The 18296-nt window shown below is 35.2% G+C and overlaps 1 protein-coding gene across 2 annotated transcripts in view; it reads right to left on the reverse strand.

The window, feature by feature from the left end:
• Positions 1 to 18296, reverse strand: part of TRAPPC12 (trafficking protein particle complex subunit 12) — a 50322-nt gene that overhangs the window by 21173 nt on the left and 10853 nt on the right. For both annotated transcript variants that reach the window (XM_058801357.1, XM_058801356.1), the window contains exons 4-6: positions 16483 to 16596; positions 15503 to 15641; positions 4578 to 4690 (exon numbers count right to left, since the gene is read on the reverse strand). In XM_058801357.1, coding sequence (XP_058657340.1) covers positions 4578 to 4690; positions 15503 to 15641; positions 16483 to 16596 — 366 coding nt within the window. The remainder of the gene's footprint in view (positions 1 to 4577; positions 4691 to 15502; positions 15642 to 16482; positions 16597 to 18296) is intronic.

The following is an 18296-nucleotide window of genomic DNA, read 5'->3' on the forward strand; positions in this document are numbered from 1 at the left end:
CAATAATTGTTTAATAGTAACATTAATGATTCTGACAGCTTCTCAGTGTAAATGATTGCATTTAATCAGTATGAAATATTTAGGTGGCAAACTGTTTATTCTAGCAATATCACACGACATAGCTCTAACCACCCATGTTCCTACTATGAAGAAAAATATGATTGAACACTTCTACCGTTTAATTAATCAGTTTTACATATGACCTGTGCTTTTAATTGTTTTGAACCCTTATTATAAGTTATGCACACTAATTAGTTTCACTGGCTAGTATTACTTCACCAAGTCTTCTGTTTCACTCCCTATCTATTATTGCCTGTATGCCAGAATTGCTAATACATGCATACCACCATTCAGCCTTTTTTGGTGCTTCTGGAGCTGTGGCTTTTTGGGTACTCAGACTGGTACAGGGTCATCATAGTTTCTATGAACTTAAAAACATTTGTCAAGACAAATACCCTCTAGACTGAAGTAACATATGAAAACCAGAAAACTTATGTCACGTTAGCCACTAGAAGCTTATCGTAATCAAACCTAAGAGATTGAGAAGAGACTGAAAAGTTCAAAGAGACTGAGTTCACCGATTTGGGAGTAAAACAGAAGGCCAGGAGATATGGAAGAGTGTGTATGAAAGGGCCAGGGAGGAACATAACTACTCATGAAGGAGAGTGGTAGAACTACAGAAGTTGTGGCTGATGGGCAAATGGCACAAAGTATTTCTGACAAGTTTTGCTGAGGTAACACTTCCAGAGGCCTTTTTAGGAAGCAAGAGTGTTAACCCACTTGCCACTGCTCCACTCACCTGGTAGAAGAGCCCAACTGCTCTAGCAGTTGAGGGATTAGAGTTTAAAAGTGAAATATGCTATGAAATGTGTAAATTTCCAGCTCTCCCTCAAGCATTTAGGGAAGCATAGGTACTTACAGACAAGAAGAGTTTACATTTAGCCTGACAGTTGTCCTTTCCACATTTTGGTCTCCAGCTATGCATTTTTAGCATGTCTTCAGCACTATTAGCACTAAATTGATGATGCCTATGTTTTCAAATGAACACTTGAAAAGAACAAATCGTTTTGTGATTTAAGTTACTATTGTTACTCTTCTTGCCTGGCTGTTCAAAGACGATTTATTTCAAGGCAGACTTAGCGGTGTAACAACTCATTGAGGCAGTTCATATTGGGAAGACCAGCAATAACACAGAGACTGCAACAATTTCACTGGACTCCTCTCCCAGCCTATAACACCCATTTGGCATTACAGACAATTTCTTTCCTAAATCTTGTTCATATAGAAGATGCAAAATATCTAAGCAGATCTTGATTAGACACTTGTAGGAATACTGGAAAAGCTAAAACATTATTGCAGGCAAAATATATATGGAAATATATATTCAGGAAAAATTAAAATAACATTTTTCCACCCAACCTCCAATCCTGCTTCAGGTACCAGAGATATGTAAGTAGATAAAGGCTGTAAAGACCAAGTAACCAAAATAAATACCATTCCATCTTTAAATTGAATGGTTAATCTAAAGTTGACCGGTATCTGTAGAATATATACAACAAAAAGCAATAAAGAATTTAGCAGATTAAAATCAAGTATTGTATAGGAAAAAAACCTCACCCCTTCATTAAGAAAGAGAAATTAAATAGAAAGACAAATTTTCTTATGATCAGAATGCACTACCATTAGTCTGCAATAACCTCCCAAGGGATGTGGCCTCAGCACCATAGGCTGGCTCATTAAAAACTACAAAACAACTTTGCATTGCAGAGACAGACTAGGTGAGCTAATAGGTCTTTTCTTTCTTCTAGCTTTTATGACTCTAAGATCATCTCATTTACATAATGATGATTCGTATGCCCTTCTGTAAATACAGATGACCAAAGATTATTTTTCCACTTTTTAAAATAGGGAGGTAAAACACTAGAGGCTTTTGGTTGAAAGCTCCCCAATTAATTCTGTTATAACCCAAATGGTTCCCAAGTGTCACATACAAATATTAAGACTAATGACTGTACATCCTTTATGCTATTTTCTTGGTTATGCCATGGGTTTTTGTAAGTATTAGAACCATATTCTTGAACATTCCAGTTGAGATTGAGATTATTAGACAAACAACAGAACAGTTCTGATTTTTTTCTATACAAAAATCAGAATATATAAAAACAATGTTCTTTTTCAGCCAGCCCTGACTTCAAATGGTTAAATTGCCACCAATTTACAAATGTCTTTAAAAATACAGTTATCTTTACAAGCTGTCCTTTTTCACACTCTTCTTTCTACAGTTGTCCTTGAATTGCTCCAAAAACTAAGGTATTTAATGAATGCAAACAAATGAAGTAATCTGGAATGAGGTATCAAGAATAACTGATCAGAAATATTTCCAAGAAGGATGTTTTATTTGTTAGTAGTTATCTATCTATTGTACTTTAAAAAGAAGCATGCATCAGCACAGACAATAGCTTGTCCTGGCTGCGTACCATATCCTGCCTCAGAGGAAGCTGTCAGGACCAAAGGGATATTGTTGTCTTTCTTGCTGCAACTGAACACGCTAACACAGGGGAAACCTTGTAAACTCAGACACAGGAAGGCAGAAACAAAGAGGTGACAATCTCTGAACCAACACCAAGGGCAGAGAACGAGAGACTCCTCAGAAGAGCTTTTGGAAGATGTAGAGCCAGCTTTGAAGCAGCTTTCTCCAAGGGTACAAGAGATAACAGAATTCGCAGTGATCCAGGTCACTAGCAATTGATGGACTGAGAACATGAGTAAAGAGACCTGTTCTCCAAGAACTTAGTGGGCAGGGAAATATATATTAATTTGTAACTCTATTTCTATTTCATCTTCTCCACCATATTCTGTTTCCCTTATTTAAACAAATAATCAGCCTAGTTTGTGTTCAAACAAAATGTCGTATTGTATTTCAAGCTTCCTTTGTACACTGGATATGCTCTAAGGATATGCACTTGTAGAGAAACATCAGAGGCAGAGCCACCTCAAAGCTGTAGATGAGTTCAAGTTCTTGTAAAGGAGTGTGTGTGTGGGGACAGAGTTAATTTCCTTTTATTTCATTCCTCTACTGACCAGCAATCTTTAACCTGCAGAGAATCATGGCTGATCACACTGTAACTGAGATATGGCCAGATCTAGTCTGCCAGATAGCTGATGGATGCCCTACTCAGCAGTCACTCCCTCGTTCACATTCAGTTTCGTCTCTTCATTACAAGATCAGGAACTTAGAAACCAGTTTAGTTTTGGAACCGAGTGGCACCTTCATGACTGAGGGCAGGCAGTGTAGCACTTGCTACCAGATTGCATAAACTCAAGATGTGAAACAGCTGATGTGCTGCAGACTGGGGCAGCAAATGAAATCCTGCAATAGAGGTGCATGGCATTTACCTAGAAGAACAGAACTACTTCAAATTGAGGACTGTTTATGAAGAAGAGGGCTGGAGAGAATAGCTGGACAGTGATGAGAGGTAACAGCAGTCTTCAAATGCTAAGAAGTACCACTTCTTGGCCAAATTAGATATATTTCTCAACAGTTTCCAAATAAATTCTTTCCAACTTTACAAAAAAAACACCACTTTCACTTCTTATTACCTAAACTGTTCAATTTTTCCCCTCATAGTAAGAAGAGCTGGGCTTTTTACAGTAAACATTTGGTTCTCCTACATATTACTGTGTTAGAAGAAAGTTGATTTCACACAATTAATGCCATTACAGCTACACAATTGGCAATAATCAAATCCTTCCACTACCCTATCAAGTTATTTTAAGGAGCAAATATAGGAAACTTGCAAGGAATAATGAAAATGAAAAGTAATCACATGTGTTTATCTTATGTACACTTTGAACTTTCAAGTGTCATAGATAAAGCAAAAATGTTGCATTTCTTCTACAGTTTACCACATTGTAAAATTCATGCTCATTGGTGCATTAGACTACTTGGGAAAGACTTCTGTGAAGAAGAACATTTAAGGGCAAATATTTATGGTTAAGGGTTGCTGGTGTTAGTAGGCAAAGTTAGTGTTCACAACACCATGACTCCAATTTCAGCACTGACAAATCCCATGTTAGCACTGACAAATCCCATGTTACAATTTAGGCCACAATTTTTTATTATGGCACTTGACAAAACAAAACAAAAACCCCAACCAAACACAGCAGGTTGCATTTATATTCCTAAATGACTGTTGTTTCTAAAACCAGTTATTTGGACTATTTCTGAGGGATCAAGGTCATTAACAACTGTTTTCAGCAAGCTGGACACAGCTGAGTGAAGGACAGAAATCTCTCCTACTCGCCCTTAAACACATCTGCTTACTGTGCTCCACATCTTGTCTGGCAAAAGCACAGATGTTGTCCTCTGCTCTACTCAACTGAGCCAGAGTTACCACAGAGAAGAGAAGGATCTCTCTTAAAATGCAAGAAGCACTTCATTACTTTTAATAGCAAACTTCTTATTTTCATCAAGATGAAGTAAAAAATGTCATAATTGAAACTTAATGTTCTTTATAAGGACAGTAAAATTTATTTCTTAAACATTAGGAGATGTTAGTGCCTAGAGATGCTGTTACCTTGGTGCAGATGATCTTCATACTGTGCAGTCTGTCAAGTGACTCCTGAGGATTTCCTAGGTACTGAGGAAGTTCAGCATGCAAAATCCGCATGGAGAAAGGAACCATGGAACCTAGAAACACAATTAATTTTGTTAAGTGTGTTTGCTATAATGATCAGTTTGTGATTTGCCTATGTTAAAAAAGGTATGTCTCACTAGTGCTTATATCACAAAGACCATTTTGCCTTCACATCTTTTTCTTCTACTGATGAAAACTGTGAAAGAGGAGAAAACAGGTAACTTCTTTTCGGCTACATCATGTGACATGTTTAAAACATCTTGAACACAAGTAAACCATAATCAAGATGGCAAGAAGAAGGTGCACCTAACTCAAATTTTCAAAACCAAGTTGTACTGGGAAGTATAATGTTTCATTTAAAATTTCTTCAAACCATTAAAATGAAGGATTAAAAAAATGAAGTTTACTTTAGTTGCAGCTACATTTCTACTTGCATTTAATAATTATGTATATTTCACACCCAACATAGAAGAAATAAGATGAAATTACTGGCCTTCAAAGTATGTCTCTGAAAGAGATTTAACCAGGGCATGGAAAACCTCTTGGCATACTTTTGTGTAACTTCTGGTTCATTTAAAACATCAAAGAATAGGGAATTTTAAGCAATATTTGAGGAGAAAAAGAAATTAATACTAGTTTATTCCTACCACTACTGTTGTTATTGTTATTATCGGTGTTATTATTAAATTATTATAATTATAATTAGTAGCAGTAGTGCCAATGACCTCATTGTCTATGCTTATGGGCATCCAGGCTGACTTCACAGGCAGTTTCAGGAGTTTATGCGAACCCAAATGTGTGCAACATCCTGCTTTCAGCTAACTGCATAATCCTGATACACAGACAACAGTACCAAACATAAACTAAACACCACCAGTGAAACCAAATCAGAGCTGGCATAATGGGGATATAGGCCTTACAAAATACCAAGCCACCACTGCCTTACGATTTAGCTTTTGTATTTTTCAGATACTGTACTGCCTTAGTGTATAACTCTAAAACTCCATAGCCTGTCAGCTACTGTTCTCCCATTTGATTCAGACAAAACAATTCCTCTCTAGGCCTGAAACTCAAGAAGGACACCTTATTTTCTCAGGCCCCAGGAGATGTAAACAGTGAACTGGGGAGGGAGGGGCAAACTTGGAGTAAATGACTTCATTACCTGAAACTGTAATTGGAGAACTAACCCCTGATAATGGAAATGGACCAAACTTTGTCTGAAAAACTCACAACCATCGTCCATCTGGGGTTTAGCCCCTCAGAGGCCTCTGACTGCCCAAGGTGTACCTATTGAAGGCCTTCAATAAACACCCCCTTTTATTCTCTTAATTTTGTCTAGCCTCTGTTTCAGGTAACCATTCCAAGGCATAACCACATTTCTAATATTTTAATATGTACATTTGCTATACATATACTCTAAGGAGATTTCTCTCTCAAGTTACCTCTTGCCTCATCTTTTCTCAAAAACAGGACTCAGGAGCTTTCTAAATAGACTTTTGCACCTGTTCTTAACAGGCTTGTATGTCAAAGAGGTAAATGCTATACAAAATCAGTCACTGCCTCTAGACTTTCTTAAAGGTTGACAAAATTTTAATCACAAGACTCACTAATTATGACCTTCACAGTAAGCCACTTATGTCTACATAAATTCTCTTTGCTGATGCTAACTATTCCCGATGGCTTCCCCGACTGCTGAGTTCCTGTAATGGATGCACACCAGTTTCATGCATCATCATATGTGGAAAACCCTTTAAGCAAATAAAACCACCTTTGAAGTTCTATTAAGAGACATGCAGAAGTTGATTCAACTGGTCACAAAAGATGTGAAAAATTTTATGTATATATTCAGAATAGTGCCTAGCATGACAGAAGATACACAGTCAGTGTAGGCAGTGAACAACAACAAAAAGAAAGCTGAAAATAATTTAAGAGTAAATTCTGTGCCAAAATATGAGAGAAAAAGTGCTTTGCAGACATGCTGCAAACTGCATTGCAAACCTATGGAAGCAAATCTGAATTCCAGCTGGTTCTATCCCTACCACCAAGTTTTAGTAACTTCACAATCCAACAGTAATCCTGTCAGAAAAAGCAGTGCCTAAAACCAGTTAGTTTGGTGCTGCTCTTTTGGAGAAGGTAGTCTTAATTTACTGATGATGCACCTTCTGCTGCACTCAATGGGATTAAAAAAGGGGGAGAAAATTTTGTAAAAAACTGAAAAAAACTGAAGGTTTAGCAACATTTGATTACGGACTGTGTTGCAGCACTGTCAGTTCAGAACAAGTTTGTATGTTTACGTCCTCTTGTAAAATGCAACAAAAGGTAATTCAATAAACACTCATACAGAAAACTTGAATTAGTTTTCTTTGAATTAGTCAACACACAAATAGACAGGTATTTAATGGAGCACAGATGAAACATCTCACATTAGCAATTTGTAATAACCTTTACATAATGTTTTGTGATACAGTTTTTGAGAATTCTGTATTTTGTAAAGTATTGATCTTATGTATTGCTGAATGAAACCACTCTATCACAATCCCTGTGAAAGGAAAGAACAACCCACGACCAATGTACATCATCAGAAGTGGTGTCAGAGGATGTCAGAATGATGAATGACACTCCAGGCCAACTTAAACTCCATAAGAACCTGATTTATTTCCTATTACAACTAAATCCTCAGTTGTAACATGCATTCAGAACTGTATTATTTCAAAATGTACTGTAAGGATGTATTATTTCTCAACTGCTTAGTATTTCCTTCATAGCTTGTGACCAAAAAACATTCTACTGAGATCCTCAGTAGTACATCAACTGTGGTGACAGATTTCTCAAACAAAACCAGAAGAAAGCTGGCTCAGGGTGCAAGGCTAGTTACTGTAAAGAATTTTCAAACCAAAATTTGTATTACAAGTTCTCACAGGACCACCTAAAACTTTAACATCTGTTTCTTTTCTTTCTTTTTGAAACTCATGACATAAACAGAAGAAATTTTACTGTAAACATCCAGCAAATCCATCCAATCAATGTCTGTTACTTATTGCTCATTTAGTAAGCTACTAACTTTATTTAAAATATCAGAAACACTAGCTCTTTCTGCCCTCTTCCTCAGAGTCCTTGTAATCCTTCTGAATAGCAGGATTTTTCTTTTTTTTTGGAGAAAGGACAAAACTGTATACACGCTCTCATACAAAGGTGACAGCTGGGGAAAGGAGAAAAGAAACGTCCTTTTACCACTGATAAGGCTTTCTTACCAGCCCATGTAAACAGTATTGTGTAATTTCAGGTCAAATCAGATGAGCAAATTGCTCATAAAAAAACTGCAGCACTTATTCAAGCCACTCAATCCAAATAAAGACCTTAAATATACTGCTTATAAACTCTTGAGATTTTTGGTTAAGTGCATTTTCCCAGATATGTTCCTGTCTACAACTAAACTTTTTAGTTAAATTATATGAGGTCTGGAAAATGTATCTAATTCAGTTCCTACAGTAAAAGACTGATTTTCTAGTTAAAAAAAGGCCATAAATTTACTTAGATTTGGTAAAGCTGTCAATGAGTGCTACTTGTTTAAAGTGCTAATACAATTTACATACACTTCTCAAAAAGAAATACATGGCAGTAATAGAAAATAGAAGAGATCTGTTCACCAATGTAATTCTGTAACTGATTGACAGCTGTATTAGGGCTGACAAGAGGTGAGACTTAAAAAAGGCAAAAGAGATTTTCAGAAAACAGTGTGATTTTAATTTTACATTATCTGGTTTAACAAGAAAATTTGGAAGAAGTAAATGATGTCTGCTGATGACTTGAATAGATCAATAATAATAGTATTAGGAAGGTCTAAAAGGCAGGTTGTAGAGTTTGGAGCAGAAAATTTAATGAAAAAAGAGATTAGCAGGGAGAAAAAAAACTATACTTCCCTCAGTGAACACACTTATATTGGGGGGAAAAACAGTACAATTGACTGCACTAACACTCAGCTGTAACAGAAATAATACAGGTGCTTAGACTAAGGATTACATTATCTTGTTGGAAAAGTTTCACCTACTCACTTTGAGGCCACTTAAAGCATTCAGGGAAAGACATATTTCTTTATAACAGGTTTCTATTATGAGCAGGCATACATATCTATTCCTGTGGCATCCCACTAGGGACAAAAAAATTTTCTATAAACACTGAATTTATCATAGAATGTCTTTTGCAAAACTACTCAGAACCAAACCCATATACTCTATTACATTTCATTCAGTACTGCATTTAGCAGGGCAACATGTCAAGGAAGTATTTAAAACAATTAGCATATCCTGCAATTAAAATGTTTAGTTAAGAGCATGGGAGAATGGATTTTGCTCTCTACTTCATACTTCCAATTTCTACAGTAATGTCCTTAGACAGTAAAACTATGCCAGCTAAGCTTAGATAATTTCCACAGAAGGCAATACCCTACAATTACTGCTATATATCGAAATTTTATTTTTAATTTAAGCAGGTCTTATTCTAGCTTGGTATTTTACAGTTGACCTCTGTTGCTCCTCTTTGGGGGCTTCATAATAATATATAAAAAATACATAATGGAAAATGGTTTAATTTTAAGACAATTTTCTTAGCAATTACTTTTAAATTCTCTGGAGATTTTTCTTTCAAAGAATGTGATGTTTGATTGTCCCTTTCACATGAATTAATCTCATTCATATGTGTGTGTGTGTGTGTGTATATATATATATACGCACACATATATATATATATATATGTATTATCATCATACAAAAGGCAAAAGTAAAAAAAGATATGCTGGATGGAAAATGGATACACTGAAAGCATGGGAGCAGATGGAATAAAGAGCAAGATCAGGTAGAATTTTTTAAGACCACAGATTTCAATTTCTATTTCTTTATGAACAGCTGCACATTTTCATAACTGTCAAAACACAAACATCACCTCATGTCAATCAAATTCGAACTGCAGCTCTGATCTACAGCCCTTTTGGAGCAGAGAAGAATATGCCAATGACCAGCTATTTTATCCTTGAATTTTCTTGCTGCAAACAAGTAACCAGAAATGCTTTCTGATCTGCCTTCTACAGCTTGTTCAACAAATCTTAAATGCCCAAAAGCAACAGAAGAGCAGATTATCAGTTACTGAAAGGACAAAGCAGGATTTTATAACAGTAAAAAAACCCAAACCAAAGCAACAGAAACATTCATTCCTTCACTGTATTGAGCCTCTGAAAAATCTTTTGCTTTACACTTACATATACATAGAGAGATGTATATGCTTGCCTTTATATGCACAAACATACTTCTACCAAAATTTATAAGATTTTTAAGAGGGATAATGTAGTGAACTCCAAATCCTAGCTTCACTGACTAGAAATTAAAAGTACACTTAAAAATCCCAGTTCAACAGACTAATTTCCAAGGTTTTTTTTATTACCATCAATCCAGAGAGAGTGAAGATGAGATAGGAGACTAAATGTTTGTAGCCATTTAATGAAAATGTTTTGAAAATTTTATCTGAAATTACATGCTTGCATATACTTTACAATTTAACTGCACATGACCTAAGAACAGAAACTCTGAATCATGATCTGGTTTTAAAAAGTTTCAAAAATACTTCTTCAGTAATTTGGAGTAACTTGCATTGAAGAAAGGAAAACATAACAGAAAGAATGCAGAAAAACTACAAAAATTGCCCTGCCTCAAAGAGATCACCCTAAATCTTACCTATGGATAACTGTAATAAGGCAGAATTTAGAAATTAGTTACTTGCTCATAGTATTAAGAATTCCTGTGTAAAGCTGATACTGTTTTCAATGAGACTATGTAGCCTTGGGAAAGAAGAATGCATAATTAAGTATTTTAGCAGTATTCTACCCCATTAGGTTATACATACATTTCTTAAACTGGAACCACAACATTTGAGTGGTATATATTCAAGCTGTATTAGCTGATTTTACAGGTAGACAGTAGCTCTGAAGCAACACAACAGCGAATTTAAAGAGGCAGTGGAGAGGTACACAGTCATGACAACAAAATAATGGCTAACCAGTTCCACTAGAGATTTTAATATTTTTACTGCCAACATGAGCTTGAATGAGTAACTCTCCTGAACAACTGCCCAGACTCAATCAGTCTGACATGGAAGTGCTGACTTAAGGCAGTATTTGTGGTAACACATGAGAAAAAACCAGTACTACATGTAACAATATGGTGGAGTACTCTCTTTCTGCTTTCCTGCAAAATTTATTAACAAAGAGGAGCGCACTCTGAGACATAATTTCTTAGCCTGTGCATTTCTTCTCTTATCTTTATTTTTAAATGGTTTATTTCCTTTTCTTCTCTACCTACCACAATCTTTTATTATTAATCCTTTTATTATTATTAATCTTTTTTTCCCACACCACTTTACATTCTGCCACAGTTATCCCACTAACCAAATCTGAGGAAGGTGAAAAAAGGACGATTTATAGCATCATTAGACCCCATAAATTAAAAAAAAAAGGAAGCTTCAGCCAGCCTGCCTCCTACTGGCATGGACAAGTAGAAGACAAAAAGGAAGACAGTAAACTCAAAATGGCCAAATGCCACTGCAGAGACATCACATAAAGGAGATAATTTTCCCAATCCAAGTCTGTCCTTATTTATGGCATAGGCTGACATTCAGAAACAGGACCAAGCTTCAGGCAGACGTTGCAACTGTCCTCTGCACTATACACAGCCCAGATTCCTGTAAAATGTGGGCATTAGAGAAATATTAAGTGTTCAATACTAAGTGGATAAGTGTTTTCATAGCTAACACAGTATCTCTGTAGACATAAAACAAGTTTCTTACCACAATTTTTGCTATTTTATAAGCTTACAAAATGTAGTAACAATTATTACAGTTCACCTTAGGCATCAGCACTGAAAACTTGTTAAACAACATGGGTTGGTATGACAGTTCCAGACCATGTATGACATGATTCCTTTAGAATGACTGGAATTTCAAAACTGAATAAAAGGAACAAATTAAGATCACTGCTTGAGTAACTAAGGACACATTAAAAATTAAATTACACACAATTTTTTTCTATCAATTTTTTCATGTATTTCTGATAAAAATTCTAAATACAGTGGATATTAGTAATGTCATAAAAGTATTAATAGTGAAAAATGCCAAAGCAGTTGTGATATCTAGACTCACACTATTTTATATATAGAGAAAAAATATATTATATATATACATATGAAATTTATGTTACTTTTTAAACAACCACTATCCACCCAGAAGTGCCATCCTATCACAGGACACACTAGTGGATCCCTAGTCACAACACTGCCACACTTTTGAAAACTTGTGTTGGTATTGAAATACCAAGAGGTCAAGGAAAGGAATACACTATGAAGGAAGTTTCTAGAACACAAACAACTAGATATTTAATGCCATGTTCCTAATTTAGGCCCTTCCCACCAGAGAACAGACGACTGATTTCATTTAGAAGAATACAGATGATGCTGTATCATCAGAAAGAAAATGAAAAGGGTAAAGGGAAAGAAATCCCACCCCATGTTACATAAGCTTCTGGTCAGAAGTTAAATTTTTACTTACCCATAGCTTATTTTTTCCCCCTTTGCAATACAAAATAAATAATTCACAAGTTTTGTAGCTTTAGAAGACTGATTTTGTTAAAATTAACTTTTCTGGAACTTACTACTCTATTAACCAGAAATAAGACCAAATTACCTCATAAAAAATGAAATAGCATTTTAATGTTCCATTTTGATTGTTGGCTCTCACAGGTTTAGAAACACATAGGCATTACCAATGGAAATGCTGTCTCAGGTTAGGCAAACTATCACATGAGAGTTTATTATATATCACAAGGAACACAGACAAAAAATGGTATGAATAAAAGTGGGTCAGAGTGTGTAAATATAAAGTTAAAACCGTTAAAAAAAATTCCTAAAATCCACCTGTCATGAGAATGATGACAAAAATTCAGCCTTACATATCCCCGACAGAACAATGAAGATGTGCAGGAAGCAATCTGAAAGAGGGTTCCTGACCTAAAGACCTATCTATTATGAAAGAAAAACATATGTAAAAATATGACTTCTTTATGCAGACGAATTTCAAAGAACTAAATCTATAACTAAGGATTTCTAAGATTTTACTAGAAAATGGGAACAGTCTGTTCTTTGCTCCTTATCAATCAGCAATGATCTATGAGTGCCTTAACCAACCCCACTGGCCAACACAAGGATCCCAGCAGAATCAATGTCCTGAGAGGCTGCACTCCTGCAGGCAATGCAGATGACTGAACAAAATGCCCACAGAAACCAGGAAAGGAAGATTCCAGAAGGACTAGATCTTACAGCCATGATAAAGACAATATTGGGATCAATACATATCATGGCTGCAAATGCCACACAAAATACGAGGAAGAAATTGAAATTAGCAACGCTGCTGAAAGGGAAACAGCTTTAGGTGAGTTTCAGAGGATATTTAAGAGGACTATGTTGGCCATGTTAAGTGAAATTAATGGAAAAGCATCTTTCACTTTTTGTACGGTTACTTGTAACTTAAATTCTTTGAGATAGATTTCTCAGAGATTAATGGATGAAGGGCTACTCTCACTGCTTTAAGTTTCAAACTTCCCCTACTTCACGCACAAAACCCAGAAAACTTCCTAATGTACTATATTTATTATGAATATTTTGAATACAAAATTATCTGCATTACAATTAATGAGAACATTATTTATATATATACGCTCATTTCTTAAATTGACTTTTAAGTGCTTACTCCATTTATATACCATGAATCAAAATTAAAATGCTGAAATTAAGCCCTTTCTTTTAGGCTTATTACACCACAAAATGATACACAAAATTGCCGAATAGCAGTGGATTGTGTATTCATACTAATATATTTCAACCAAAATATAGGACTGATTTATCTGTATTTTATTATTTAAATTAGCTGGTTAACAATGCATGTACACTAAATTTCTTTATCCATAATCCAGCATAGCATAGTTTAAGGCTAGACAAAAAACAACTGCTTGTGTTCTCCTACATCTCTGGAAATGCTACTTCTCTCTCCTAAAAACTATGTGAGGAATGTTTAATAACTGTTCCCATGTTGGATATATATGAGATATCTACAATTAGCAGGTCAGCTCCATCCAACCCTGATCTTACTTTCCTCACAAATGATCAGATTATGGTCCCAGTTGATATGTTCAACTGTTAAAAATTAACTGAGGCATATAATTATGAAATAAACTATCTTCCCTAAGCTCACCTCTTTTTACCATCAATATCCTCATAACTTGAATGAAACAACCACAGTGGTTGAGTGACTGCTCCAAGATCCAAAGCTCAATCACAGGACAGGTGATTTCAACACCTGGACAGACTGCCCAGAACTGCTGCTCCCTGCATCATCTGTGGCATGAGCACTCAAGTACCTCAAATACTGACACGACCTGCAAGGATTTTTCTTAGGAAAAATAGCTTATTTTTAATATAGAAGAAGATGTGGAGACATACATATAGCCTGTGGAAGACAACTATTGCTATTGTGTGTGCAGCTGCCCTAAGAATATCAGATCCAAAAAGCCATCCAATGACCAGGACCTCTTTCACCCCTCCAACTGACACAACTCCTTCCCAGTGGATTGCCTGTGATTACCTGAAAGGCCATGAGTAGCATCAGAGGGAATTGTTCTAGGCAGTCCCCACTGGCCTTGCTGGCCTGCAACTGATCTTTTGCATCACTACACAAAGTAATCTGCAAAAAATTGTGACCTGTCTGACAACAACTTCCCTTCCTCAGAAACCTCAAAATGTTCTTTCTTTCTAGGTTACCCCATCACGGCTATCTCATGTCAAATGGACTGTAAGATTTCAGAGGGGCACTGTCCGTAACAACTGCTACTTACAAATGTCTTATTACACGCTGTGGCTCAAATACAAAAGCCAAAGAACATTAAGAACACTCGAGAGTGCACTTGCATCAGAGAGTTATTCTTTCCTAAATAACAGATATATAAAAAATAAAATTTCAAAATAGCCTGAACAAGACTAAAATTGCTCTTAAAAATAGCAATTTTTCAAACCCAGACTTCTGGAGAGCTAGAATATCTTGAGTAGTGGAACTATGTGGCTAACCTGTGGGCTCTTTGGAGCAGTGGGAAGTAGTGCATTTGTAACATGAGACAAACTGCTTAAAAAGAATTGAAGCTGGTGTTGTTTTTGTTCTTTTTAATAATGAGATACACAGTAAATCTCTGATTTTTACTTACTTTCAATTATTTAGCAAATAATACTACATTTAATCATGTTTCATTTAAGGAGAATTATTAAATTACTTCTAAATTTAGGTTTTTTTCCTTTAATCCTAGAAACCAAGAAATAACACCTGCAGTAGCATTTGGGTGTGTAAGTATTAAAAATAGCATAGTGATACTACCTGGATGAACTGAAGAGAAAAAAGCTTACAGAGTATGTTTCCACAAACTCTCTCATCATCTTTCAAGGCTGGTTTTGAGTGAAATGAACTATTTGAGTTTGGTAGTATTTATTATATTTATATTTACTTGTTAAAACATTATATTTACTTGTTAAAACATTGCTCTGTAGCAGCAGCACTGCCTACCTATATTGCTCTACCTGTTTTTACTTCTTATCACCATAATATGAGCAGTACTTTAATGTACAAATCAATCATGTTCTTCTGGGGAAAAAAAAGAAACCAAAACCAACCTAATCCATAGCTCTCCAATGCTTCAGCTTTAAACACCCCCTGAATCCAACCAGTATTTTATAATGACTGTTAAAAAGGGAATAAAAGAAAAGCATTTCATAAATCAAGTCTTTTACCTTTACGTCCAGGGTATACGTTAGGATAATATTCATAATAAAGATCAGGCTGGTCCAAATTTCCAAATGGTTCAAATTCCATTTCTGCATTTTGGAACAGATCCAGTTTCACCAGTAGTGCTAGTCTCACAAACCACAGCTAAAAATTGATACATATAAAAAAAGAGAAGGACAAGGTCTGTTATTAGCTTCTATCAAAAGCCACATCCAATACAATTTCAACTTTTCAACTTTTTCTGATAAAAGCTGAGTAAAGAGTTTCTCTGTTACTGAAAAAATCAGGATTTACACTTACCTGCTCTTTACACAGTACTTTTCATCAAATCATTAAAACAAAGCTCAGAGGACCGATGTTTAATTGTTTGTAGAGATAAACAAGATTGATTGAAGATTTTGAAGATGAAGTTTAAAAACTAGCCTGCCTCAAAACTGGAACATCTGTCTTTGAAATGAGTTAGCATGTACCAATTATCAATCCGGTATTTTAACTGCTTTTCCAACTTTATGGCATCCTTAAAATCTTTTGGTGAAAAACCATGAGCTTTAAAATCACTAGGGTTAAAAACATGAGTTCTCATCTGGTCACATCTGAATCACTTGCAATATTTTATTAATTGGGAATAATAAATGAACACATGAACACATTTCTAACATGTAGAAGCTTACTATGAAGTTCACAATCTAGATAGTTCCATGAACTTTAGCAGAATGAGTCTTCCAAAACAGCAAAACATATTCCATTTTACTAGTGTAAAAACCTTTAAAAAATAGAATCAAGATTGGATTTTCCTTAAAAAAGTAAGTTTGTTTTAAATGAAGGCCTACTTTACATAAGCAAACAGAAAAAAAGTCTTGCTAAAATACTTGAATAACCTCAGTTTCTATGTTACAATTAGGAAAAGGAGTTTAATCCTGTTAAAAAAATGCCAAAAAAATGAATATTGTTGATAAAAAAGTGACAAGAGCATATTTAAACATACCTGTAAAGAATCTGTTGTATGGCTAGCAGGCAATCCACTTTTTTTATAGCCTTGACCATGTGCAGTTAGAAGCCGCCCACACAAGTCAACTGCTGCCCTCCAGTTTTTACTGCTCTGGGAAGAAGAAAAGAATAAGTAGCAAAATCATCAAGTCCCTAAAATGCACAACTGCTGATTTTGCCTGCAGCAGCAACATGTACCCATCAGTAATAATGACAAGGTCAGGAGAGTTGGCTGGTGAGAAGCAGAATGTCATTTGTCAAAACTGCATGTCTAATTAGGCAAAAAGGGAAATCAAGTATTAACATCACCAGGCCACTAAAACAAAAGAATATACAATACCATATGGAATTGTAAACTTGTAGCTATATCAAGTTTGATTATATAAATGAATATATTATAATATTCACAACTTTGTTTTCTCCTAAAAAAGGAGAAAAAATTGCCAGCCAGGCATTATCAATAATATCGAAGGCACTCTAAAGTCATAAAGTATTCAATGCCTATTCTCATCTCACTGACTTCAGTATCTCAGATTATAACCCCTAGTACAGTTCACTTAATGAAAATGAACTTTTAGCATTGTCCAGGATACAAAATTCCTATTAGTCAAAAACAAAGAACAAGGAAGAACACAATAACAACTGGCACATCTACAAAACACAAACATTTGAATATCCACTGAATTACTAATTTCAAAATACTCTTAATTTTTTTTTATTCATAGAACAAAGACATTCCTAGTTAGACAAATCTCACACTGTTAATCCGTTTTTTAACAGAAATATCCCAATAATATTTCTGCCTTGTATAGTCTGATGCAACAAACCAAAAACTTGAAACACAGATTAATGCTTCACAGGTTTAAACTGTTATACTTTTCTATTATACAGAGGAGTTTTTAAAGAGACATGTATCCAGCAGGTCATTGTAAAGTAAATATATGCTATTCTGCTATTCCTGAAAGTAATATTTTTTCCAAATAGTTTCTTAAGACATAAAAAAATGTAACTGTAATATAAAATAATGTTGTCTGATGAAATGTGAAGGAATAAAATACATTTGCATTGGTGCTTGCAGAGTCCAGATACTAATCTTGAACTAGTATTTTATTATTTTCTCTCCACTGTTTTAGAAATACAGCAAACAGTCACACTGAAAATCCAGCAGTAACAACGGAAGAGTTTTCCTATTTTCTGGCCTCCATTTTGCAGCCACAGGCTGCAAACAGGCCCCTACAGAGATCACCACACACACACACACACAAACCACCTCATCTCCTCTCTGCATTGTCAGATGCCAGATGAAGTTGAATTTCACTGGAAATGTAAAAGTTGGCTGACAGCAAGACCATGAAACAGCATGGCACACTCTGAGCCATCTACTTTCATATGGAAGAGCGGGAATTGATAATGCATTATTATATCCTTCAACATCTACCTGTATCAACCTAGAAAAGCTGAAAGATACTGACATAGATTACCTGAAATTCATTCCTCTTCTGGAGAGACAAACTACATTCTTATTATCCTTAGAACAGGAGCAAACACAAAAACTAAAAAACTGCTAAACTAGAACTGCTCAACTTGTCCTCCCAAATGAGAGTTAGGATCAAAAAATATCATTTATGACCAACTCAGTTACTACAATCTTTTAAATTCTATTTCAGGCATGGACAAAAAATACTTTATCAAACAAGACAGGCAAGAGAAGCAAGTCTGATAATTATTGGGAAAACAGTCTTTGCTCGAAGATGAATATTTGAAATTATTTCAAAATGAGAGCTGCCTGCTGGTCATGAAGTCTAATTCTCT

Source organism: Ammospiza caudacuta, chromosome 3 (genome assembly GCF_027887145.1).
Source record: "Ammospiza caudacuta isolate bAmmCau1 chromosome 3, bAmmCau1.pri, whole genome shotgun sequence".
NCBI lineage: Eukaryota > Metazoa > Chordata > Aves > Passeriformes > Passerellidae > Ammospiza > Ammospiza caudacuta.